This window comes from Pan troglodytes, chromosome 1 (genome assembly GCF_028858775.2).
Source record: "Pan troglodytes isolate AG18354 chromosome 1, NHGRI_mPanTro3-v2.0_pri, whole genome shotgun sequence".
NCBI lineage: Eukaryota > Metazoa > Chordata > Mammalia > Primates > Hominidae > Pan > Pan troglodytes.
The window spans coordinates 110954116-110979304 of NC_072398.2; the positions used below are offsets into that span (position 1 = coordinate 110954116).

The 25189-nt window shown below is 38.9% G+C and overlaps 1 protein-coding gene across 34 annotated transcripts in view; it reads right to left on the reverse strand.

Annotated features, from left to right (window-relative positions):
- The window catches only part of PHTF1 (putative homeodomain transcription factor 1), a 62506-nt gene that overhangs the window by 28528 nt on the left and 8789 nt on the right, over window positions 1–25189 (reverse strand). For 15 of the 34 annotated variants that reach the window (XR_010158683.1, XR_010158686.1, XR_010158694.1 and 12 more), the window contains exons 4-6: window positions 12734–12803; window positions 12109–12267; window positions 408–564 (exon numbers count right to left, since the gene is read on the reverse strand). Coding sequence is in view for 16 of the 34 variants with exons in the window: in XM_016925356.3 (XP_016780845.1) it covers window positions 408–564; window positions 12109–12267; window positions 12734–12803 (386 nt within the window). In the remaining 18 variants the exon portion in view is untranslated. Of the gene's footprint in view, window positions 1–407; window positions 565–12108; window positions 12268–12733; window positions 12804–23017; window positions 23592–25189 lie in introns of all 34 variants that reach the window. The other 19 variants (XR_010158691.1, XR_010158689.1, XM_063815014.1 and 16 more) reach the window with 5 other exon arrangements.

The following is a 25189-nucleotide window of genomic DNA, read 5'->3' on the forward strand; positions in this document are numbered from 1 at the left end:
TTATTACACATCTTTGAAAAAAGGTAAAATTTTGGTAGCGCTAACCAAATGTACCAAAATCCTTGTTTACAGTGAATTTTCACCAAATTTTGATTAAGACTGAATTTCAAAGAGATTGTTTTCTTTGAAGCCAATATATGATAAATTTTATAAAGAATAATATAGTATAGAAATTTTCCTTTTAAACAACTGTACTGAATGACAAAAATCCCAAACTGGAACTAAAAGTTTGTAACAAGGTTTTCTCAGCATCAAGGAGAAAAGTGCAAAGTAATGCATTCATTTTCTAAGCCAAAAAATAATGAAAAACACAAAAGAGGGAGATTTTAAATTAATCAAAGGTTTTTTAAATCTCTACAATAACTCTCCCAGAAAATATACAACTACAGTGTAATTTCTCATCTTACCTTCTTCTTCGATTTCCATTGTTTCCTGATGGTCTTGTTATCTGAGTAGACACAATTTGACAGTGGACAGTTCCCATGAGTAGCATAAGGCACAAGGGTCCAAGTACTTCACTTATGTTCACAATAGGCATCATCAAATATAAGACAATTGCTATAACTGAAAAGAAGAGGTTTTAAGATGTAAAACATTAGAGCTCTTCTTTAAAATTAATTCTAAAAACTATACAAACTGTTTCTATAAAAATCCATCATTTAAAAAAGTACACAAATAAATAGTTTCCTACAATACCCATCCAGATGCACATTAGCCGAGTGAAAAACTGAAGCCCTAGATCCCTCGGCAAGTGAAGAATACTGTGTTAAAAGGATTTACCTTTCTAGCAGCATGATAATTTAGATATTTCAAAAGGGTTTCCACCACAAAAACAACCAGATGCTGTATATAAAACACATTTTGAAGTGCTGTGTTGCTCAAAGGAAGAGTATTTTCCAAGGCTACACAGAAAGCAAACAGCAAAGATGGGGATTGAACCCAGGTAGTCAGCCTCCAGAGTCCTCACTCTTAACTACTATGCTATGTTGCCTTTTCATTTCATATATAATGAAGAAGAAATACATATATGTGTGTATATATATATATGAAATGCAAATCAAAGCATATATATAAAACGTTTAAAGAAGTAAATGAAATGGAAAAATATCAAAAAGTATCTCCATATTTTAACATATTTCAGATTTTCACATAAATAGTAATTCTTGTGCTATACAAACTACTCCTGTGTGGAGAAAAAGAAAGTTACCTATTCCATGCCCTAATAAAATCCCAATACTCAAACACAATAATGAAAGTACCCAGACAATAAACTATAGATCTTGTTGACTTGAGAATGTAAATATAAATTTGCCACTAAAAAGTAAGCACCATGAAGACAAGGAGTTTTGTCTGATTTGTTCACCGCTATATCTAAAACTAGTACCTGGAGCACAGAATAGACACTCAATATTTGTTGGAAACCAGTACCTGGAGCACAGAATAGACACTCAATATTTGTTGGATGAATGATTGAAATACTACCAAAGTGAATTTGACATTTAAAAGTAGAAAATTTATCTCAGCGTTTAGAAGAATATTTGGCACAGACACAATAGGCTTAAGTATTTGTTGACTCAACTGAATTAATGTAATAATTACATACAATGTAATTTTGATCACATCTATACAAATCATCTCAATTGACAGTTATGTAATAAAGAATTTGGTTGGCGGCTGGGCATGGTGGCTCACACCTGTAATCCCAGCACTTTTTGAGGTCTGGTGGGTAGATCACTTAAGCCCAGAAATTCAAGACCAGCCTGGGCAACACGACAAAACCCCATCTCCACAAAACTCCAAAAAAATTAGCCGAACATGGTGGCACGCGCCTGTGGTCCCACTCCCAGCCTACTCAGGAGGCTGAGGTGGGAGGATCACTTGAGCCCAGGAAGTCGAGGCTGTAGTGAGCCAAGATCACACCACTGCACTCCAGACTGGGCAACAGAGTGAGACCTGGTCTCAAAAAAAAAAAAAAAAAAAATTGGTTGGTGAAGCGGAAATGGACAAAAGGGGTCACATCAAGGTAAACCAAGATCACAACACTGCACTCCAGCCTGGGCGACAGAGCAAGACTCCGTCTCAGGGATGGCGGGGCGGAGGGCCGGGCCGAGGGAAGCTTCTACACAGCAAAGGAAACAATCAACCAAGAGAAGAGACAACTCACAGAATGAGAGAAAGTCTTTGCAAATTATCCATCTGACATGGGATTAACAACCAGAATATATAAGGAGTTCAAACAACTCTATAGGAAATAACCTAATAATCTGATTTTAAAACGGGCAAAAGATCTGAATAGACATTTCTTAAAAGAAGACATACAAATGGCAAACAGGCATATGAAAAGGTGCTCATATCATTGATCACAGAAATGCAAATCAAAACCACAATGAGATATCATCTCACTCCAGTTAAAATGGCTTTTATCCAAAAGATAGGCAATAATAAATGCTGGAGAGGATATGGAGAAAAGGGAACCCCCGTACACTGTTGGTGGAAATGTAAAGTAGTACAACCACTATGAAGAACAGCTTGGAGGTTCCTCAAATAAAGAAAAATAGAACTACCATATGATCCAGCAATCTCACTGCTGGGTATATGCCCAAAAGAAAGGAAAATGGTGGTTGGGCACTGTGGCTCATGCCTGTAATCCCAGCACTTTGAGAGGCCAAAGTGAGCAGATCACTTGAGGTGAGAAGTTCAAGACCAGCCTGGGCAACATGGTGAAACCCTGTCTCTACTAAAAATATAAAAATTTGCCAGGCATGGTGGCAGGCACCTGTAATCCCAGCTACTCGGGAGGCTGAGGCAGGAGAATCACTTGTACCCAGGAGGCAAAGGGTTGCAGTGAGCTGAGATTATGCCACTGCACTCCAGTCCCTGGGTGACAGAATGAGACTCTGTCTCAAAACAAACAAAAAAGAACAAAAGAAAGAAAGGAAATCAGTATATCAAAGAGTCACTCCCACAATTGTTGTAGTACTGTTCACAACAGCCAAGATTTGGAAGCAACCTAAGTGTCCATCAGCAGATGAACGGATAAAGAAAATGTGGTACATATACACAATGGAGTACTATCCAGCCATAAAAAAGAATAAGATTCTGTCATTTGCAACAACATGGATGGAACTAGAGGACATTATGTTAAGTGATATAAACCAAGCACAGAAAGACAAACTTCACATGTTCTCACTTATTTGTGGGAGCTAAAAATTAAAATGACTGAACTCAAGGAGACAGAGAGTAGAAGGCTCTGAGGCTGAGAAGGGTAGTGGGGGTGGAGTAGGGGATGTGGGGATGGTTCATGGGACAGAACGAAAAATACCTAGTATTTGATAGCACAACAGGCTGACCTATAGTCAATAATTTAATTGTACATTTAAAATGAACTAAAAGAGTATAACTGGATTGTTTGTAACACAAAGGATAAATGCTTGAGAAGATGAATACCCTACTTGCCATGATGTATTATGCATTGCATGCCTGTATCAAAGTATCTCATCTACCTTATAAATATATATACCTACTATATACCCACAAAAATTAAAAAGTTAAAAAAAAAAAAAAGAATTTGATTGGCATTTGATCCCAGTTCCTGGGAGGTGACCTCTAAACCCTTGAATTTCCTAAGTGACAGAAGTACCTTTGCTATTCATTGTGGGCCCCTTGTGCCAGGCCTGATAGTTTATGCTAACAAGGTACCTAAGGATGGCTGCTGGCCACACCAAAAAGACCAACTATGTGATTAAAGGCTTGGGTCTTTGAGCCATATTAGGAGACCTCTGAGGAGTGAAGGGTGATGGAGACTGCATTCAACCACATGTCAATGATTCCATCAATCAGGCCTAAATAATAAAGTCTCAATAAAAACTCTACATACCAAAGCTTCGGGGAGCTTCCCTGGGTGGCAATATTTTGCATATTGCTACCTGAGGACAACGGAAGCATCCTGTTCGGAACCATCCCAAACACTCCTATACCTCTCCTCTCATTTATATTCTGTTGCTATAATGCAACTATAATTGTAAGTTTAGCACTTTCTGAAGTTCTGAGAGTCATTCCATCCAATCATCAAACCTGAGGGAATGCCTGGGGGACCCAAAACTATAGCTACCTGGTCAGAAGTGAGAGTGATCCTGGGGACCCCCAAACTGGAGGCTGATATCTGAAGGGAGAGCAGTCTTGTAGAGGATTGTGCCCTAAACCTGTGAAGTCTGGCCCAACTCCAGGTAACAGTAAAAAAAAAAAAAAAGCATTGTATTAAAAAAAAACACACACATACATTTATTCTTGATTTGTAATTCATCTCAAATGCCCATATTTTCTAAACTATTAAGAATAAAAATATTTCCTTAACATGCTAAAGAATATATAAGTAAAATCAATACATATTATATGTTAGTGAAGATATTCTGAATCAGGAACAAAACAAGGATGACCACTCCCTGTTATCATTTAACGTTACTCTGAAATGTTGACTGATTGGGTGAAAGTAAATGAAATGTATGTGAAAGGAGAAAACCAAATTGTCATTATTTGCCAACCATATGGTTGTATCATTATAAAATCTAATACAAGCACTGAAAAACAATTAGAATTGATGACAAAGAGTTTAATAAAGCGGCTGGTTATAACAATTTTAATTATAAACCAATAGCTTTCAAATGTGACAGCAAAAACCACTTAAAACTTGTAAAAATAGACTTAAAAAGTCATGTATTTTCAGCAGCAGCAACAAAGACAAAATATTTTAATTTCAGGTGGAAATCTCTAAGTATCTCTCAGAAGATGAATGTATAAACTAAACATGGTATCTACATACAATGGAATACAATTCAGCCTTAAAAAGGAAGAATTCTGAAACATTCTACATGGGTAACCTTGAGGATGTTATGCTAAGTGAAATAAGCCAATTGCAAAAGGACAAATATTATATAATTCTGCTTATATGATGTTCCCAGAGTAGTCAAAATCATAGAGGCAAGGTAGAATGGTGGTTGCCAGGGACGATGGGTAGGGGAAATAGGGAGTTTAATGGCTATGGAGTTTCAGTTTGGGAAGTTGAAAAAATTTCTGGAAATAAACGGTGGGTAATGGTTGTATTCCAGTATCAGTATACTTAATGCCACTGAACTCTACACTGAGAAATGGTTAAGATGGTGAATTTCATGTTGTGTATATGTTACCACAATAAAAAAAAATTGAATTTAACAAGATCTAAGCAGGCCTTATAAGAAAAAAATCCAGGGCTGGGTGTGGTGGCTCACACGTGTAACTCAAACACTTTGGGAGGTTGAGGCAGGAAGATCATTTGATCACTTGATGCCAGGAGTTCAAAGACCAGCCTGGGCAATATAGCAAGAGCCCATCTCTAAAAAATAAAAAATAAAAAACACCAGCTGAGCATGGTGGCACACACCTATAGTCCCAGCTACTCAACAGGCTGAAGCAGGAGGATTGCCTGGGCTCATGGCTGTAGTGAAATACCATCAGGCCACTGCACTCCAGCCTGGGAGTAAGAGTGAGACCCTGTCTCTATTTAAAAAAAAAAGAAAGAAAGAAAGAAAGAAAGAAAGAAAAAAATCCTGCAAAGCTTTACTGAGGGATAAACAGAAGTCCTGATTAAGGCCAGGTGCTGTGGCTCACACCTGTAATCCCAGCACTTTGGGAGGCCGAGGTGGGAGGATCACCTGAGGTCAGGAGTTCGAGACCAGCCTGGCCAACGTGGCAAAACCCCCGTCTCTACTAAAAATACAAAAAAATTTGCCAGGCATGGTGGCGGGTACCTGTAGTCCCAGCTACTCAGGAGGCTGAGGCATGAGAATCACTTGAACCCGGGTGGCAGAGGTTGCAGTGAGCCGAGATCAAGCCACTGCACTCCAGCCTGGGCAACAGAGCGAGACGCCGTCTCAACTTAAAAAAAAAAAAAAAAAAAAGGAAGTCCTGAGTAAAAGGAGAGCAATATCATATTTCTGTATAGCAAAGAGAATGTTGAAAAGAAGTCAAATTTTCTGTCCATCCTCCAAAAATATATGTATACATCTACATTTGTGTATGTGTGCTGGGGAAAGGGAATAATCAGAGAATTCCAATCCAAATTCCTGTATTGTTGGTTTTGGGGGGTCTTTTGGTTTTAATCACGATAAAATAATGCTAACCTATTTTGGAAAGGATAAACAAGAAAGCATGAGAGAAAATGTGGGAAAGCAGAATAATGAAGAAATACTTGGCCAGGCGCGGTGGCTCAGGCCTGTAATCCCAGCACTTTGGGAGGCCGAGGCAGGTGGATCACGAGGTCAGGAATTCAAGACCAGCATGGTCAACATGGGGAAACCCCATCTCTACTAAAAATACTAAGATTTGTTGGGCGTAGTGGCATACGCCTGTAATCCCAGCTACTTGGGAGGCTGAGGTAGGAGAATTGCTTGAACCCAGGAGGCAGAGGTTGCAGTGAGCCGAGATCACACCATTGCACTCCAGCCTGGGCAACAGAGTGAAACTCCATCTCAAAAGAAAAAAAAAAATTTTTCCTGCTCAATGTTAATCCATATTAAACAGCTGTGTAGTAATGAAAGCAGTGTGGCATAGATATGAGAATAACCAGAAATTAATGGTACAGAGTATGTAGTCCAGAAACATACCATGGCAAATACAAAAATTTAATATATGGCATAGATATGAGAATAACCAAAACTGATGGTACAGAATATGCAGTCCGGAAACAGACCATGGCATATATGGAAATTTTATCTATATAGGATGCAGTATCTATCAACAAGGAAGGAATAAATAATTTAATAATAAATGTGTGGAAAAAATACTTAATTTCACCCTTACAAGTGACCAAGGAAATGCATATTCAACAAGCAAAATATTTTTTGCACGTCAAATTAGGTAACAATCTTTTGTTGAGGGGGCGGGCAGAGATGCAGTCAGGGTCTTACTCTGTCAGCCAGGCTAGAGTGCAGTGATGAATCATTGCTCACTGTAACCTCGAACTCCTGGGCTCAAGTGGTCCTCCCACCTCAGCCTCATAGGTAGTTGAAACTACAGGCTTGCACCACGCCTGGCTAATTTTTTTTTTTTTTTTTTGTAGAGATGGGATCTCGCTATGTTTCCCAGGCTGGTCTCAAACTCCTGGCCTCAAGTCTTCCCACCTCAGCTTCTCAAAGTGTTGGAATTATAGGCTTGAGCCACTGCCCCCCACCTAGATAACAATTTTTAAAATTATAATAATGCTGGTAAGACCATGGTAAAACAGGTCCTCTCATCTATTGCTTTCCAAAACAACTGTGCCATCAGCAATTTCATTATATGTACTAAAAGCCTTAAATGTCCACATTCTTTGATCTGTTAATTCTATTTCAAAGAACAAATCCTAAAGAAATAATATAAAATAAGGAAAACTTTGTTCCTGCTGGCATTATTAATAAAAAACACATAGAAACCACCTAAATGCCCACAATATGGGAAGATGCTATAACATATGTCCCCAACAAAATTCATATTGAAATCCTAATCCTTAATGTGATCATATTAGGAGATGGGGCCTTTGGTAGCTGATTAGGTCATGAGGGCAGAGCTCTCATGAATGAGATTAGTAACCTTATTAACGAGACTCCAGAGAGCTCCTGTGGCCCTTCAGCAACATGAGGACCCAGAGAGAAGCAGACCCTCACCAGACACTGAATCTGCTAGTGCTCTGATCTGAACTTTTCAGAACTGTGAGAAATAACTTTTTGTTATTTATAAAGCACCTAGGCCATGATATTTTTGTTGTATCAGCCCAAGTGGCATAAGACAGAAATTGGTACTGAGAATGGGGGGTCCTACTATAACAAATACCTAAAAATGTGGAAGCAGCTTTATAAACAGGTAATGGGTGGAGACTAGAAGAATACTTGAAGTACATAGTAGAAAAAGCCTAGATTGCCTTAAACATTTTTAAAAGAGATTCTGGTGAGGAATCAGAAAGAAAAGAGGAGGCCGGGTGTAGTGGTTCACACCTGTAATCCCAGCACTTTGGGAGGCCAAGGCGGGTGGATCACCTGAGGTCAGGAGTTTGAGACCAGCCTGGTCAACATGATGAAACCCTATCTCTACTAAAAATACAAAAATTAGTCAGGCATGGTGGCAGGTGCCTGTAATCCCCGCTACTCAGGAGGCTAAGGCAGGAGAATCACTTGAACCTGGGAGGCGGAGGTTGCAGTGAGCCAAGATCACACCACTGTACTCCAGCCTGGGCAACAGAGCAAGACTCTGTCTTGAAAATCAAAATAAAACAAACAAACAAAAACAAAGAAAGAAAAGAGGGGAGCTAGAGAAAAAGCCTCAATCTTCTTAAAGAATATCTAAGTAACCATGAACAGAGTATTGGTAAAATATGAGGTAAAGTCCATTCTGATGAGGTCTCAGATAGAAATGAGAAATAATATGTTATTAGAAACTGAAGGAAAAACAATCCTTGTTACAGAGTGGTAAAGAACTTGTTGAACTGTATTTGTGGTCTAGGATTCTGTGGAAAGTGAAACTCGCAAGTGATGAAATTGCATATTTAGCTGGAGCTATTTCTAAGCAAAGTGTTAAAGGTGCAGCTTGGCTCTTCCTATGTGCTTATAGTAAAATGTGAGAAGAGAGAAATGACTTAAAAGACAGAATTGTTAAGCAAAAAGGAAGCATAACTTAAAGATTTGAAAAGTTCTCAGCCTATCCACATTGTAAAAAGTGAGAAAGCATGTTAGAGAGGTCCCCAGTCACATATAACCAGTTGGTTATAGTTTGGGGATGAGTGCCCTTATAGATGTGGCCTTATAAAATGACTCCTAAGAGCTCCCTTGCCCCTTCCACCATGTGAGGACACAGCAAGAAGACTGACACCTATGAATCAGAAAGCAGGCCCTCACCAGATACCACATCTTCTGGCACCTTGATCCTGGACTTCACAGCCTCCAAAACTGTCAAAAATAAATTTGTGTTGTTGATAAGCCACCCAGTCTATGGTATTTTTCTTATACCAGCCTGAACAGACTCATACAGAAAGGTTACGTAAATTACAGTACTCTTACATAATGGACTATTAAAAGCTATATAGGCCAGGTGTGGTGGCTCACACCTGTAATCCCAGAACTCTGGGAGGCTGAAGCAGGAGGATCACCTGGGGTCAGGAGTTCAAGACCAGCCTAGACAACACAGTGAAACCCTGTCTCTACTAAAAACACAAAAATTAGCCAGGCATGGTAGTGTGTCTCTGTAGTCCCAGTTACTTGGGAGGCTGAGGCAAGAGAATCACTTGAACCTGGGAGGCAGAGGTTGCAGTGAGCCAAGACCACACCACTATACTCTAGCCTGGACAACAGAATGAGACTCTGTCTCAAAAAAAAAAAAAAAAAAAAAGGCAGCTATACAAAGATGTTTATGATAAATCCATATGATAGACTCTACATATGACTCTACATATGATAGACTGTACAGACATTAAAATGATAGTTTTAAATGATGGTATGCCCATATGATGAATTATTATGCAGCCATTAAAATGACCATTATGAAGACTTAATTTAAATCAAATAAAATTTAAAATTCAGTCTCTTACTGACACTAACTACATTTTGAATACTCAATAGCCACGTATGGCTAAGTAGCTACTATACTGGGCAGCACAGATGCGGAACATTTCCATTACAGATATTCTAATAAATGACACTTTCACAACTTTAAAAAAATTAAACCTATAGATTTGTAAATTTATACATATATTTTTCACTCTATATCTTAAAAAAATTTTTAACTGACACAAATAGAAGAAAAGAACCCATAATTCTTTCACCTTAACCCAACTTTCTCCCACTCTTTGTTCTAATTCATATCTTTTTGCAGAGATGTAACCATAGTATATACTGTCTTCTTCCTTGGTAGACAATGGGGATACAGTCGTAAAGAGAATATATTGGGTCCCTGCACACAGTTAGAAAACATCAGGTAGCGATGTGTAACCCAGAAATTAAAATTGATTCTTATGATAGTGACTAGAGGGTATTAGGACTACTTAGAAATATAAATAGGAGGCCAGGCGCGGTGGCTCACGCCTGTAATCCCAGCACTTTGGGAGACCGAGGCGGGCGGATAACAAGGTCAGGAGATCGAGACCATCCTGGCTAACACGGTGAAACCCCGTCTCTACTAAAAATACAAAAAATTAGCTGGGCGTGGTGGCGGGCGCCTGTAGTCCCAGCTACTCGGGAGGCTGAGGCAAGGGAATGGCGTGAACCCAGGAGGCAGAGCTTGCAGTGAGCCAAGATCGCGCCACTGCACTCCCGCCTGGGCAACAGAGCGAGACTCCGTCTCGAAAAAAAAAAAAAAGATACGTAGATAGGAATGGCCTCTTTATGAAAGTTACAACCCAGCTGAGATTTAAAGGTGAGAAAAAAGCCAGCCATTTGAAAAGCCTTAAGAATGCTTTAAACAGCCGGGCACAGTGGCTCACACCTGTAATCCCAGCACTTTGGGAGGCTGAGGCGGGTGGATCACCGGAGGTCAGGAGTTCGAGACCAGCCTAGACAACATGGTGAAACCCCATCTCTACTAAAAATACAAAAAATTAGCTGGACGTGGTGGCGCACACCTGTATCCCAGCTACTCGGGAGGTTGAGGCACGAGAATCACTTAAGCCTAGGAGGCAGAGGTTGCAGTGAGCTGAGATCGCACCACTGCACTCCAGCCTGGGAAAAAAGAGCCAAACTCCGAATGCTTCAAACAAAACAAAACAGCTCCGTGTGAAGAACAAAAAAAAGGATATTATGTCTACAGCCAGCACGAGCAGAGTGGTAAGAAATAGGAGATGATGTCTGAGAGAAGAGTGGGGACCAGGTCCTGTAGGGCATTACAGGCCATGGTAAGAACTTTGGGTTTTTATTCTAAGGTCAACAGAAGTCACTACAGGGTTTTAAGCAGGAAAATGACATTATATGGCTTCTGTTTTTAAAAGATTTTGCTAATTGCTGTGGAAAGAATGATTGGTAGAAAGAAGGCTCAGAGTAGACGTTATTCCAGTGGTCTAAGCAAAGAAATGCTGGTGCTGTGGACAATGATCATGGCAGTAGAGACTGAGATAAATAGAGTGAAAAATTTGGAGGAAGAACTCACAGACTTGGTGACATATTACATGTGAGAGTTGATGGTAGGGTAGAGTAGGAAGATTTAATTTTTCACCTGAATACTGGGTGATTGATGGTATCATTTAATGAACTGGAGACAAAAAGAGGAACAAGTTTACACACACAGGCACATGTGTGCAGCGCACACACACACAAGTGAAGAGTTCCATTTTTTATATAATTAACTTCAAGATACCAATTAAATCTCCATATGGAAATGTCAAAGCAGGCAATTAGATTTATAAGTCTGAAGTGCAGCAGAGAGATCTGGCCTGAAGATATAGATTTGGGAATCACCTGTATATCAATTGTATTTAAAGCAATAGGCCTTAATGAGACTACTTAGAGAATAGAACCTAGGGTGCAAACTTTAGGTAATCCAATATTCAGGCTAAACGTGGTGGCTCACATCTGTAATCCCAACACTTTTGGGCCTAAGAATTCAAGACCAGCCTGGGCAGCATGACAACATCTTGTCTCTACAAAAAAATACAAAAATTAGCCAGGCACAGTGGCATACACCTGTAGTGCCAGCTACTTGGGTGGCTGAGGTGGAAGGATTGCTTGAGTCTGGGAGGTCAAGGCTGCAGTGAGCTGTGATCATGCCACTGCACTCCAGCCTGGGTGACAGAGAGAGACCCCGTCTCAAAAACAAAAACAAAAAACACACATACCCAATTTCAAAGGCTCAAAGGTCAGACACAAGAAAAGACTGAGAAGGCCTGGCCAGTGAGACAGGTAGAAAGAAACTCAAGTGAGGAGAAAGAGTTATACAAGTATGTTTGCTCTCTCGTAGCAGATAATTTTAATATGAACCCCGAATGGCATATGTCTCTTCATTCTGTGTACTTTAAACTGTCAAATGAAAGGGTAAATGTAAAATCAGTAGGTCTTCATTATTTAATAGCAAAAGCAGCAAAAAGAAACTGTCATTGCTTATTCCAATTTCTCCAATTACCTTGCATGAAATAAAGTAGTAACAGCCAAACAAAGATTCTTAAAGAGGTAACCTGAATCCACCAATTGCTGAACAATGGAAAAAATACAACTCGAACAAGCCCCTTCCGAGTCAGAGATGTCCATGGAATTTCAGGTTTTGCTTTGGCAAATGTTGACCCTTTAAACATACAATAAAACAAAACATCAAATATTTATATACACTGTATTGAAGGCCACCTGTAGCACTACATTAAAAACAGGTGAGTGCAAAAATCAGCACAAAACCTGTTCAGTTAAAAAAAAAAAACCCTCTTAGATGTTTGTTAAATGTAATAACTTCTTGCCTCAATCACTAGGACAGAAGCTCAAAATAAGTCAGGCTTACTTGAATGTTAAACAACATATTTATCTTAATTACACAAAAGCAAGTCTCTGCGTTCATCCCTCTTTTACATGTATGCATGTAATTTATAGAGCCACACAGTACTAAGACAGAGGTGGAAAAAGTGCTAAAGCCTGAATGATGAGAGTAAAGTGTTACATTTAGAAATTAAAGTATACCATCATATAGAGAAGATATTGAAAATTAAGCATCCCTGTGAAATAATATAATAATGTACATAAAAAACAATTTTAAGACTAACCTCTGATTAAGTCAACATCAATCAAGTCTGGCTTTATGTGGCCCATCTTTTTCGGTTTGTTTTTCAAACCCTAGGATAAAACAAAACAAAAATAAAATCAGAAATAAAGAAAAGCCCTTTTATTTATTTATTTATTTTTGAGGCGCAGTTTCGCTCTTGTAGCCCAGGCTGGAGTGCAATGGCACGATCTCGGCTCACTGCAACCTCTGCCTCCTGGGTTCAAGTGATTCTCCTGCCTCAGCCTCCTGAGTAGCTGGAATTGCAGGTGCCCACCATTAAGCCCGGCTAATTTTTTGTATTTTTAGTAGAGATGGGGTTTCACCATGTTGGCCAGGCTGGTCTCAAACTCCTGACCTCAGGTGATCTACCCGCCTCGGCCTCCCAAAAGTCTGGGAATTATAGGTGTGAGCCTCTGCGCCCAGCCAGAAAAGCCCTTTTAAATACAAAAAATAAACTTACATTTCTTTTTCTCTATATCTGATTCCCTTTTACTGGGGACACTTTAATCCTAAAGCTCCTTAAAGGAACTTGCAATTAATACATATTTTGTTTTAGTTTTTAATCCTCTCCGCTAATGCATCAATATACTTTATCACTTTTTAAAATATTCGAACAGTGCCAACAGATCAATACGTGAAAAACAACAGTCCCCTGAGCCATCTCTCCTCTCCTCTGAATTTCACTCCTCAAAAACAAATAACTTCCATCTTTTTTTTGCTTCTACTATTTTTAATTGACACGTTATAATTGTGCATATTTATGGCGTAGAATGTGATATTTCAATACATGTATACAATGTGTAATGATCAAACTATATCTATCACCTTGAACATTTATCATTTCTTTGTGTTGGGTTCATTCAAAATCCACCCTGCTAGGTATCTGAAAAAATATAATAAATTGTTAATTATAGCCACCTTACAGTGCTACAGAACACTAAACCTTATTCCTATCTAGCTGTACTTTTGTATTTGTTAACCAACCGTTGGCTATCTGTCATTCCCTCCCTCTTACACTTCCCCACCTCTAATAACTACTATTCTACTCTCTACTTCTATGAGATCAACTTTTTAGCTTCCATGTATGTGTGAGAACACAAAGTATTTATCGTTCTGTGCCTGGCTTATTTCACTTTGCATAATGTTCTCCATTTCCATTCATGTTGCCATGAATGACACAACTTCATTCTTTCTTACAGCTAAATAGTATTCCACTGTGTATATATACCATATTTTCTTAATCCATTCACCTGTTGATGGACACGTACACTGAATTCCATGTCATGACTATTGTGAACAGTGCTGCAATAAACATAGGAATGCAGATATCCCTTTGACATACAGATTTTCCTTCCTTTGGATATATACTGAGACTGCTGGATCATATGGTAGTTCTATTTCTAGTTTTTTGAGGAACCATGAGACTGTTTTTCATAATGGCTGTACTAATTTACATTCACACCACCAGTGTATAAGAATTCCCCTTTCTCTGCATCCTTGCCAGCATTTTTTTTTTGTCTTTCTGATAATAGCCATTCTAATTAGGTTGACGTGGTATCTCATTGCGGTTTTGATTTGCATTTCCCTGATGATTGGTGGTATCGAGCATTTTTTCATATACCTGTTTGCCATCTGTATTGTCTTCTTTTGAGAGATGTCTATTCAGCTCATTCACCCATTTTAAAATTGAAGTATTTGGATTTTTGCTATTGAGTTATTTGAGTTCCTTATATATATTAATCCCTTTTCAGATGAAAAGTTTGCAAATGTTTTCTCTCATTCTGTAGGTTGTCTCTTCAATCTTGATTGTTTCCTTTGCTGTGCAGAAGCTTTCTAGTTTGATACAATCCTATTTATCTATTTTTGTTTGTTACCTGTGCTTCTGAGGTCTTCTCCATAAAATCTTTACCCAGACCAATGTTCTTAAGCATTTCCCCTATGTTTTCTTCTAGCAGTTTCAGGTCTTACATTTAAATCATTAATCCATTTTGACTTGATTTTTGTATATGGTGAGAAATAGTGGCCAGGTGCAGTGGCTCACCCCTATAATCCCAGCACTTTGGGAGGGGCCAAGGTGGGAGGATACTTGAGGTCAAGAGTTTGAGACCAGCCTGGCCAACATGCTGAAACTCTATCTCTACTAAAAACACAAAAAGTAGCTGGGCATGGTGGTGGGCACCTGTAATCCCAGCTACTCAGGAGGCTGAGGCAGGAGAAGCACTTGAACTGGGAACATGGAGGTTGCAGTGAGCTGAGATCACACCACTACACTCTAATCTGGGTGACAGAGCAAGACCCTGTCCCTTAATTTAAAAAATAAAAATAAAATAATTTGCACATGCTAATTCTTAATTATGTCTTAAAAATTAGATATTCAATCACTAAAATTAATGCCAAAATTAAAGGTTACCGTAATTTGCTGTTTACCTATTACAGACATTGAACCAGTATTGATCTTTAGCTTTGTTTAAACAGATGCAGTCAGTTTCTCTTGTGAATCTTATATATTTCTATTCAACTCACCATAAGCTGTATATTTTACAGAAAAATGTTCTAAAACCTTAAATGTAATAAAATTAAAGAAGGAATCAAAATTTGAAAATGAGGCAACTCAAGGAAAAAACCCTTTGAAGAAACATGTACACTAATTTTTGAAATACGCATAATTTTCATGAGAATAACAATTATCTTGTGTACTATATTCAAAATCAGAAATTAAAAATTTAAAGGTAAAAATATTACTTTTTACCTTTTTGGACATTTGTCCCAGTGCTCAGCTTTCTGGACATTTGTACCAGTGCTATTCCCCATCACTTTAGAGCCAAAATAATTTTTCTACTTTCTTTGCTTTCTAGACTTTTCTCCAACAATGTTACAGAGTTAGAATTAGCATTAACTAGAGGTAAAATTATCCAAAGCTCCCTTAGCAATAGAAACACATTTATTCACTCAGTCAACAAATATTCGACAAGTATCTTCTATATGTCAGATAATCTGCTTGAGCTAGGTATAAAATAATAAGTCAAAACACAGCTCTATCTTCAAAGAATGTACAGTATAGAAGGGAAGACAAACAATAACGCCAAATGTACAAGGGTTTCTCAGGAAAATACCCTCTGAATCTCCCCATTTTTTTATTTCCTAAAGGGACAGAAATCATTAATAAACTTATGACTACTGATCTTATGGGAGATTACAAAAGTCACAATATACTGTTGTATATTTTGCACTGAGGGAGAGTAAAAAACACATTCCATACTTTAGAATCCTTCTGCTTTATCTTCCACCGTGCATGTATGTATAATAAGAGGAAGTACATGGCAGGCACTATCCTAAGCACTTTTACATATAGTCATGCATCACTTAATGTCAGGGATACATTCTAAGAAATTCATCTTTAAGTGATTTCACTGTTGCCTGAACATCATACAGCGTAGTCACACAAATCTTGATGGTAAAGCTTACTACACACCTAGGCTATATGGCAGCCTATTGCTCCAAGGCTACAAATCTGCCCAGCATATTACTATGCAGAATATTTAGGCAATTTTAAACACAGTGGTATTTGTGTCTAAACCTAAAAAAGGTACAGTAAAAATATGGTATAAAAAATGGGGCTGGGCGCGGTGGCTCACACTTGTAATCCCAGCACTTTAGAAGGCCAAGGCAGGAGGATCACCTGAAGTCAGGAGTTCAAGACCACCCTGGCCAACATGGTGAAACCCCCGTCTCTACTAAAAATACAAAATTAGCCAGGCGTGGTGGTGGGCACCTGTAATCCCAGCTACTCAGGAGGCTGAGGCAGGATCACTTGAGCCCGGGAGGCTGAGGTTGCAGTGAGCCAAGATTGCGCCATTGCACTCCAGCCTAGGCGACAAGAGTGAAACTCTGTCTCAATAAAGAAAAAAAAAGATAAAAAATGGTACACCTGTATAGGGCACTTATCATGAATAGTGCTCTCAGGATTGGGAGTTGCTCTGAGTGAGTCAGTGAGTGAGCGGTCAATGAAAGTGAAAGCCTAGGACACTGCTGTAGTACACTATCGTAGACTTTATAAACACCATAAACATAGGCTACACATTTTTTAAAACCTTCCTTTCTACAATAATAACTTTTTTTCTCTGGGACAGAGTCTTGCTCTGTTGCCCATGATATAGTGCAATGGCACGATCACAGCTCACCACAATCTCATCCTCCTGAGCTCAAGCAATCCTCCTACCTCAGCCTCCCAAGGAGTTTTTTTTTGTTGTTGTTGTTGTTTTTGTAGAGAAGGGGTCTTGCTTTGTCACCCAGGCTGGTCTCAAACTCCTGGTCTCAAGTGATCCTCCTGCTGTGTCCTCTCAAAGTGCTAGAATTACAGGCATGAGCCACCTCACCCAGTCTGTTCTATGATAACTTAAACTTAGCTTACTGTAATGTTTTTATTTATAAGCTTTATAATTTTTTTAACTTTTTTACTCTTTTGTAATAACAGTTTAAAAACACACATTTTCTTTATATCTTCATAAGCTTTTTTTTTTCTTACTTTTTAAATAAAAACTAAGACACACACAGCCAAGGCCTACATAGGGTCAGGATCATCAATATCATTGTCTCCCACCTCCATATCTTGTCCTACTGTAGGGTCTTCAGGGGCAATAACACACAGGGAGCTGTCATCTCCTATGATCACAATGCCTTCTTCTGGAATACCTCCTGAAGGACCTACCTGAGACTGTTTTACAGTTAACTGATTTTTTTTAAATAAATAGAAGGAGTCCACTCTAAAATTAAACAATTCAAAGTATAGTATAGTAAATATATAAACCAGTAATATAGTCATTTATTATCATTATCAAGTGTTAGATACCGTACATAACTGTATGCTATACTTTTTATGACTGACAGTGCATTTGGTTTGTTTACTCCAGCATCACTCCAAACACATGAGTAATGTGTCATGCTATGACTTTAGGATGGCTACAAAATCACTAGGCAATAGGAATTTTTCAGCTCCATTATAATCTTATGGGACCATTGTCGTATATGAGGTCCATTGATGACAGAAACATCATTATGTGGCACATGACTGTACTTAAGTTAACTTGACTCATTTAATCCTCACAAATGTCCTATGAGATTGGTACCTTTATTATCCTCACTTTACAGATAAGGCAACCAAGGCAGAGATTCCAACCCTTTCATTCTCATTCCAAAGTCTGTGCTCTAACCACTACACTATCCTGCCTTTCGCTATATGACACAAAATGCATCCCTAATCAAAGTAGAGAGAGGTTTTGTTTAAATCAAACAAGACTGCTTAACTTTGAGAGGTTCAATGGGCATTATGAGTGGATTTCCTTATTGGCCACAACCTCTACCTCAGCAGCCCAGGAAAAAATTGTAGGACAGAATCAGGATAATCACTAGTTGCCAGAGTAGTGGTCTGGAAATTCTCTGCAGATCCCCAGCTGTAGGCTGTACGCAGCCCTCTCTACTGTCTGCCCCCAACATAACTGTGCAACATCATCACAAGCTCAGAAATACTTGACAAATGAAGTCCCCACTTTTTGGAAGAGGAACAAAAACACTGGAGGTATTGATGCAATATAATTGGACTTTGTATTAAACAAGGAATAAAAAACAAGTGAAACCCTGTGAGAAATCTCTATTTCCTAGTGTGCTGAAATTTTCTATTTTATTACAATCAAAAGAATTGAACTATTTATACAGTCTGGTGCAGAGAGGGAAGTTACCCCTGATTTGGGGCATATGATGAACAACAAAACAACAATTACAAGGCAAGTATAGCACTACAGGAACATCCATAAAGGACACCTTATTCACATTTAAGAAGTCCAAGAAAGATTTCCACAAAGAAAAATAGTATCTAACCTGATACCTGAAGAATGTATAAGAACTTGTAAAGTTGCACATGGGATATAGCAAAATGAGGAATCAAGAAACACATATGATCATGCCTGCAATCCCAGCACTTTGGGAGGCTGAGGCAGGCAGATTCCCTGACCTCAGGGCGACCAGCCTGGGCAATATGGTAAAACCCTGTCTCTTATACTAAAATGCCAAAAATTAGCCGGGAGTAGCTGCTATGAGCCTGTAGTCCCAGCTACTCAGGAGGCTGAGGCAGGAGAATTCCTTGAATCAGGGAGGTGGAAGCTGCAGGGAGACAAGATCAAGCCACTGCACTCTAGCCTGGGTGACAGAGCAAGACTCTGTCTCGAAAGAAGGGAATGGAAGGGAAGGGGAGGGGAGTTGGGGAGGGGAGGGGAAGGGAGGGCAGGGCAGGAGAGGGCAGGAGAGGGCAGGGCAGGGCAGGGCAGGGCAAGAAAGAAAGAAAAGCATGAGAGGACCCAGGAATAAGAGATAGCATGGTAAAAACTAAAGTAAGTTTGAGAAGGCCTAAAGCACAGAGTGGAAGTGAAAAGAGGTCAAGACATGGGTGAGAGAGGTAAACTTGTGAGATGAGAAGAAGCCATAATGTGAAAACTATAACCATGCTAGGAGTATGATTTTATTGTAAGGGTACTAGGAAGTCAGGAAACAGTTTTAAATATGAGAAAAACAATCAAATTTGTGTTAAAACAGAAACCAAAAAACAACAACCTGGCTCTGCTATAAAGAACAGATGGAGGGTAAAGAGAGATAGGAAGCAAGAGAAAGCAGTTAGAAAGTTAAAAAATCTACCCCAGTAATCTAATCAGGAGTGGACAAAATTTTTCTATAAAGAGCCAGATGGCATTTTAGGCTTTATGGACTATATCAGGGGTCTCCAACCCCCAGGGCATGGAATAGTGGTCCGTGGCCTGTTAGGAACCAGGTTGCACAGCAGGAGGTGAGGGGCAGGTGAGAGAACAAGGGAAGCTTTATCTGTATTTACATCCACTCCCCACTGCTCAAATTACCACCTCAGCCCTACCTCCTGTCAGATTAGTGGTGGCATTAGATTCTCACAGGAGTGCAAACCCCACTGTGAACTGCACATTCGAGGGATCTAGGTTGCGTGCTCCTTATGAGAATCTAATGCCTGATGATCTGTCACTGTCTCCCATCACCCCCAGATGGGACTGTCTAGTTGCAGAAAAACAAGCTAAGGGCTCCCACTGATTCTACCTTATGGTGAACTGTACAATTATTTCATTATATATTATAAGGTAATAATAATAGAAATAAAGTGTACAATAATTGTAATGTGCTTGAATCATTGTAAAACCATCCCCCCACACCAGTCCATGGAAAAACTGTCTTCCATGAAACTGGTCTCTGGTGCCAAAAAGGTTGGGGACTGCTGGACTATACAATCTCTGTCACAACCACTCAGCCACTGTAGCACTAAAGCAGACACAGACATTGAATATAAATATGTAAAGCACTAAACCTGGCTGTGTTTCAGCTAGATTTGCACATAAGCAATAGTTTGCCAACCAGATGAGTAGACAATAGGTTAGACCAGGTAATTAGAAGTGTGAACTGGGAAGAGTACTCATACTCAAAAGATATTTAGCAGGTATCATCCAGAAGTATTGGTAACTGAAAATGTGAGATTAGTGTGAAGGTGAAGAACTCTAAACCCTGACTTCAGTACTTTAGCAATTCACTGAATAGGAAAGGTAAGAAAACGAAAAGTATTGGGTCATGGGAGGAAGGTCACATTCAGCTCACATTCCACTGGCCAAGCAAATCCCCTGACCAAGGTGGAAGTCTGTGGGGCCAGGAAGAATTCTTCTCTTATAGGAAGGCACTGCAACTCACATGACAGTAAGTGCAGCCATATAATCTTCTTACAGGTAAGAATAATTACAGGTAGTGAATAATTAGGAAAATTACTATAATATACAGTTCAGTCCATCTGACTCTAAATTTCTTGCCTAAATGCTAAGGAGATTTGTTGGTTTTGGCACTGGTATAAATAAAGCATATTGGTATAGCCAATACACGTAAATACTCACATACCTCTAAATCTACCTATCGCATATGGAAATATATGTATATCCTATTACTCAGGTAACATCATTTAATGTATTATTTGGTTTTGGAGGAAAAATGTTTTAAAATTAAATCTTTATTTGTACTAAAATAATACTCATATTACAAGGTTAATAAAAAATAACATTCCAGTCTCACCCTTCCTTACCCTTGATTCATACATCCTAGCTATTTCTTCTCTTTACTTCTAAAAAAAAAAATGTTTACAGTGCTTTCATCAATTTCAGATGTTATCCATTCATTTCTTACTGTTGAAGATGAGGAAATAACTCTTATTTAGCCTTTCTATGCCTCAATTCCTTCACCTATAAAAAAGGGAAGATAATAGCACATACCTCATAAGATTATCATGAGGATCAATTGTGTGTGTTGCTTAAAACAATGCAAGACATACTACACACTATTAATGATTACAGCATCACCAAACACGCACGCCCTCCTGAACTATAGTTTTTTCCAATAGAGTTTTATCACAAATTTTTGTTACATCAATGTTTAGAGGGTTATAATTACATAAATATTGTTCACAGCTAAGCCAAGTAGTGAACTATTATATTTTCCTCTCACAAATTTTTTGCTTGTCCTAGAACTGTAATTGCCTCATTTTTTAATGCACTTAATCTTCTATTACTAATTCATCTTTAAACTCCCTCTGTTACTTATCTGCTTCCAATATGCTCGAACACAACATATATCAGTTTAGTTTTCCCCCTTCAAGAGTTCTATATCAATTTTCTGTCCTCATACTCCATTCTGGACTGGTTGTTTTCTAGGTCAGATATAAGGTATCATCCTGAGACATTTGCAATTATCCTGGAATTCCTTTTACTTTGCTGTGTTGGCTGTCCTGTTTTCTGACACTATGAATTCCTTTCTGGCTTATTCATGGATTATAATACAGTACATGTCCTCCCACAGCTTTCTGAGAGAGGGAGTATGGGACATGAATTTTGAGACTCTAAGTTCAAAATATATCAGTGGTGCCTTTGCACTTGATTAATAATTAGGCTGGGCATAAAACTTCAGGTTGAAAATCACTTTCTCTCATGTGCCATTGTCCCTCACCTTCCACTGAACATTCCATTATCTTTTAGCTTCCAAATGAGCTAGAAGTTGCTGCTGAGGGGCAGTATCTCTGACTTCCAATTTTTGTCTACATGATCCGTTTTGATCCTTCACTCTACTCCATGCTTAACCCAAGCTCTAATTCTAAATGTTCTGAAATTTCATGATAATGTTTCTCAGTGCTGATGACTCAAAAGATCCTTTTATTTTCCTTTTTCTTTTGAGACAGAATCTCGCTTGTCGCCCAGGCTAGAGTGCAGTGTTGTATTCACGGCTCTCTGCACCTTTGAACTCCCAGGCTCAAAGGACCCTTTCACCTCAGCCATCTGAGTAGCTGCGACTACAGGCACACACCACTACACCCAGCTGATTTTTAAATTGTATTGTAGAGACAGGATCTCACTTTGTTGCCCAGGCTGGTCTCAAACTCCTGAGTTCAAGGGATCCTCTTGCCTCAGCCTCCCAAAGTGCTAGGATTACAGGCGTGAGCCACCATGCCCAACGAAAAGATCCTTTTAATCTGGAAATACATACACAGTACTGCATTTCTGGGGCAATTTTTTAAAATTATTTATTAATTTCTTCTTCTCCATGTATTTCCTTTTTCTGGAACATCTATTAGTTGGATATTACATTTCCTGCATGAACTGCACTCACTTTGCTATTTTCTTTTTTGTTGTTCATTTTTATACTACTTTTCTGGGAAATGGTCTCAAATTTATCTTCTAACTTTTCCACTGAATTTATTTTAATTTTTATTTATTTATGTGTTTATTTTTGAGACAGGGTCCCACTCTGTCATCCAGGCTGGAGTGCAGTGGTGCAATCACGGCTCACTGCAGCTTCGACTTCCCAGGCTCATAAGATCTCCCACCTCGGCCTCCTAAGTAGCTGGGACTACAGGCATGCAACGCCAAGCCCAGCTAATTTTTTTGTATTTTTTGTAAAGACAGGGTATCACCACGTTGCCCAAGCTAATCTTGAACTCCTGGGCTCAAGCGATCAGCCTCGGCCTCCCAAAGTGCTGAGATTACAGGCGTGAGCCACTGTACCCAGCCACCCCTGAATTTATTCTGATTATTTTTATTTTCTAGTCTTCTCACTTTCTAATCTATAGTCTATTTTTTAAGCATTCTTAATTTTTAAATTGACAGATAATATTCTATGTATTCAGTGTGTACAACATATTCTGAAGTGGATATACACTGTAGAATGACTAAATTAATATATACATTACCTCACATGGTTATTATTTGTGTGGTGAGAACACTTAATATCCACTCTCTTAACATTTTTCAAGAATACAACATACTAACTATAGTCACCAATGTTATACAATAGATGTCCTGAAGATATCTCAGTCTTTTTATAGTATCCAGTTCTTTAAAGGTAGTAATTATATCTTTAAAAACACTGTTTTTATGATTCCTGCATTGCTTCTTTTTTCTTCTTTTTCTTTAGGTCTTAAATATTTGATGATCTTTAATTATCCATTTATAATTAACAGTCACTAACACACTGAATGCAAGCTCAGTGTGCAATGCGTGAAGCATTTTGAATAGTGGACCTCACTATAGAGGCGTGGCCAGTCATTTCACTTTTCAGTATCCTTAGGTTCTCTTTGGTTACTCAGTTTTGACGAAAAGAAATTCCAGTCTTCTGTTTGCAGATTATAAATCTGACGACCAGACTTTCACTTAATCCCCATTATTAGTGCAGCATCTCACCAGACTCTGATTTGTTTCTGGTCTTCCAGAATCCAGAACTTCTCTGGCTCAGCCTCTCCAGAGAGCAAGCTTCAATCCGGTCTTCTGTCAGAGGAAGATAAGGGTAACTATGGGGCTACATGGAATAAGGAAGATCTGGGGGTAGATCTATTATCCCTTATACACATGTTCAAACAATCCTGTCTTTAGTTCTTTCTCACTCCTACAGATTATACCTGATACATCTAATTCCTGAGTCTTTCAGAAGTTAATTACAGGGGTTTTACTTGTTTCCTATTGGCTTTCCCTATTGCAGGCACTTAAGAGTTTTACTTCTTTCATTTTCCAACCTTCGAAATTGTATTGATAGCTCTCATTTACTGCAGTCTCTTCTTCCATTCTTTTAGTCCTTGCAGGCTGCCATGATTTTTTCTTATTTGTTGTACTTTTAAAGAGGTTTCAGGAGAGATTAGTGCATGTATTTGAACTACCATTTTTTGGGTTTTGTTTTGTTTTTGTTTTTTCAGGACAGGGTCTTGCTCTGTCACCCAGTCTAGAGTGCAGTGGCACAATCATAGCACACCACAGCCTCAAACTCCTGGGCTCAGGCAATCCCCCCCAACCAGCTTCCCCAGTATCTGGGACTACAGGCACATGCCCACCACACCCAGCTAATTTTTTTATCTTTTTGTAGAGCTATGTTGCCCAGGCTGGTCCCAAACTCCTGGCCTCGAGCAAAAACCTCGGCTTCCCAGAGTGCTGGGATTATAGGCGTGAGCAACCACGCATGGCCTCAAACTGTCATCTTTAATGAGGAGTGTCAGTGTCATCTATCATATGGCCACCACTGCTTAACTAAAACATTATAAATACAGCTGAAGTAGTCTCTGTGCTTCTGATTAGCCTTTTTTATTCTCTAAATACAAAACCATGCTATCTTCAAACAGTGATTTTTGTTCCTCTAATATTAATTTTTAAAAATAAAACACACAAAAAAGAAAAGATAATATTAATTAATATTAATTAGAATGTTTTGCTCATCTTAGCAAATGTATCTCAAACAGTATGCTAAAGAGTAGTAAAAGGGGCCAGGCGTGGTGGCTCACGCCTGTAATCCCAGCACTTTGGGAGGCCGAGGCAGGCAGATCATGAAATCAAGAGATCGAGCCATCCTGGCCAACATGGTGAAACCCCACCTCTACCAAAAATACAAAAATTAGCTGGGCATGGTGGCGTGCGCCTGTAATCCCAGCCACTCGGGAGGCTGAGGCAGGAGAATCACTTGAACCTGGGAGGCGGAAGTTGCTGTGAGCACTGCACTCCAGCCTGGGCAACAGAGCAGGACTCTGTCTCCAAAAAAAAAAAAAAAAAAAAAAAAAAAAAAAAAAAAAAAAGATTAGTAAAAGGGGAGATTCTTATTTTAGGCTTATTTTGGAGGACTAAGTTACGCTCCATCACTGAAAATAATATTAGACATTAGATTTAATATATTCTCTCAATTAAAAAATTTTAGGGCTGGGTGTGGTGGCTTACATCTGTAATCCCAGCACTTTGGGAGGCCAGGGAGGGAGAACTGCTTAAGCCCAGGAGTTCAAGACCAGCCTAGGCAATGTGGTGAGACCTTGTCTCTACAAAATATAAAATATTTTTTAAAAATTTAGAAAACAATTTTAATTGTGAATATGTATACATTTACATTTTTG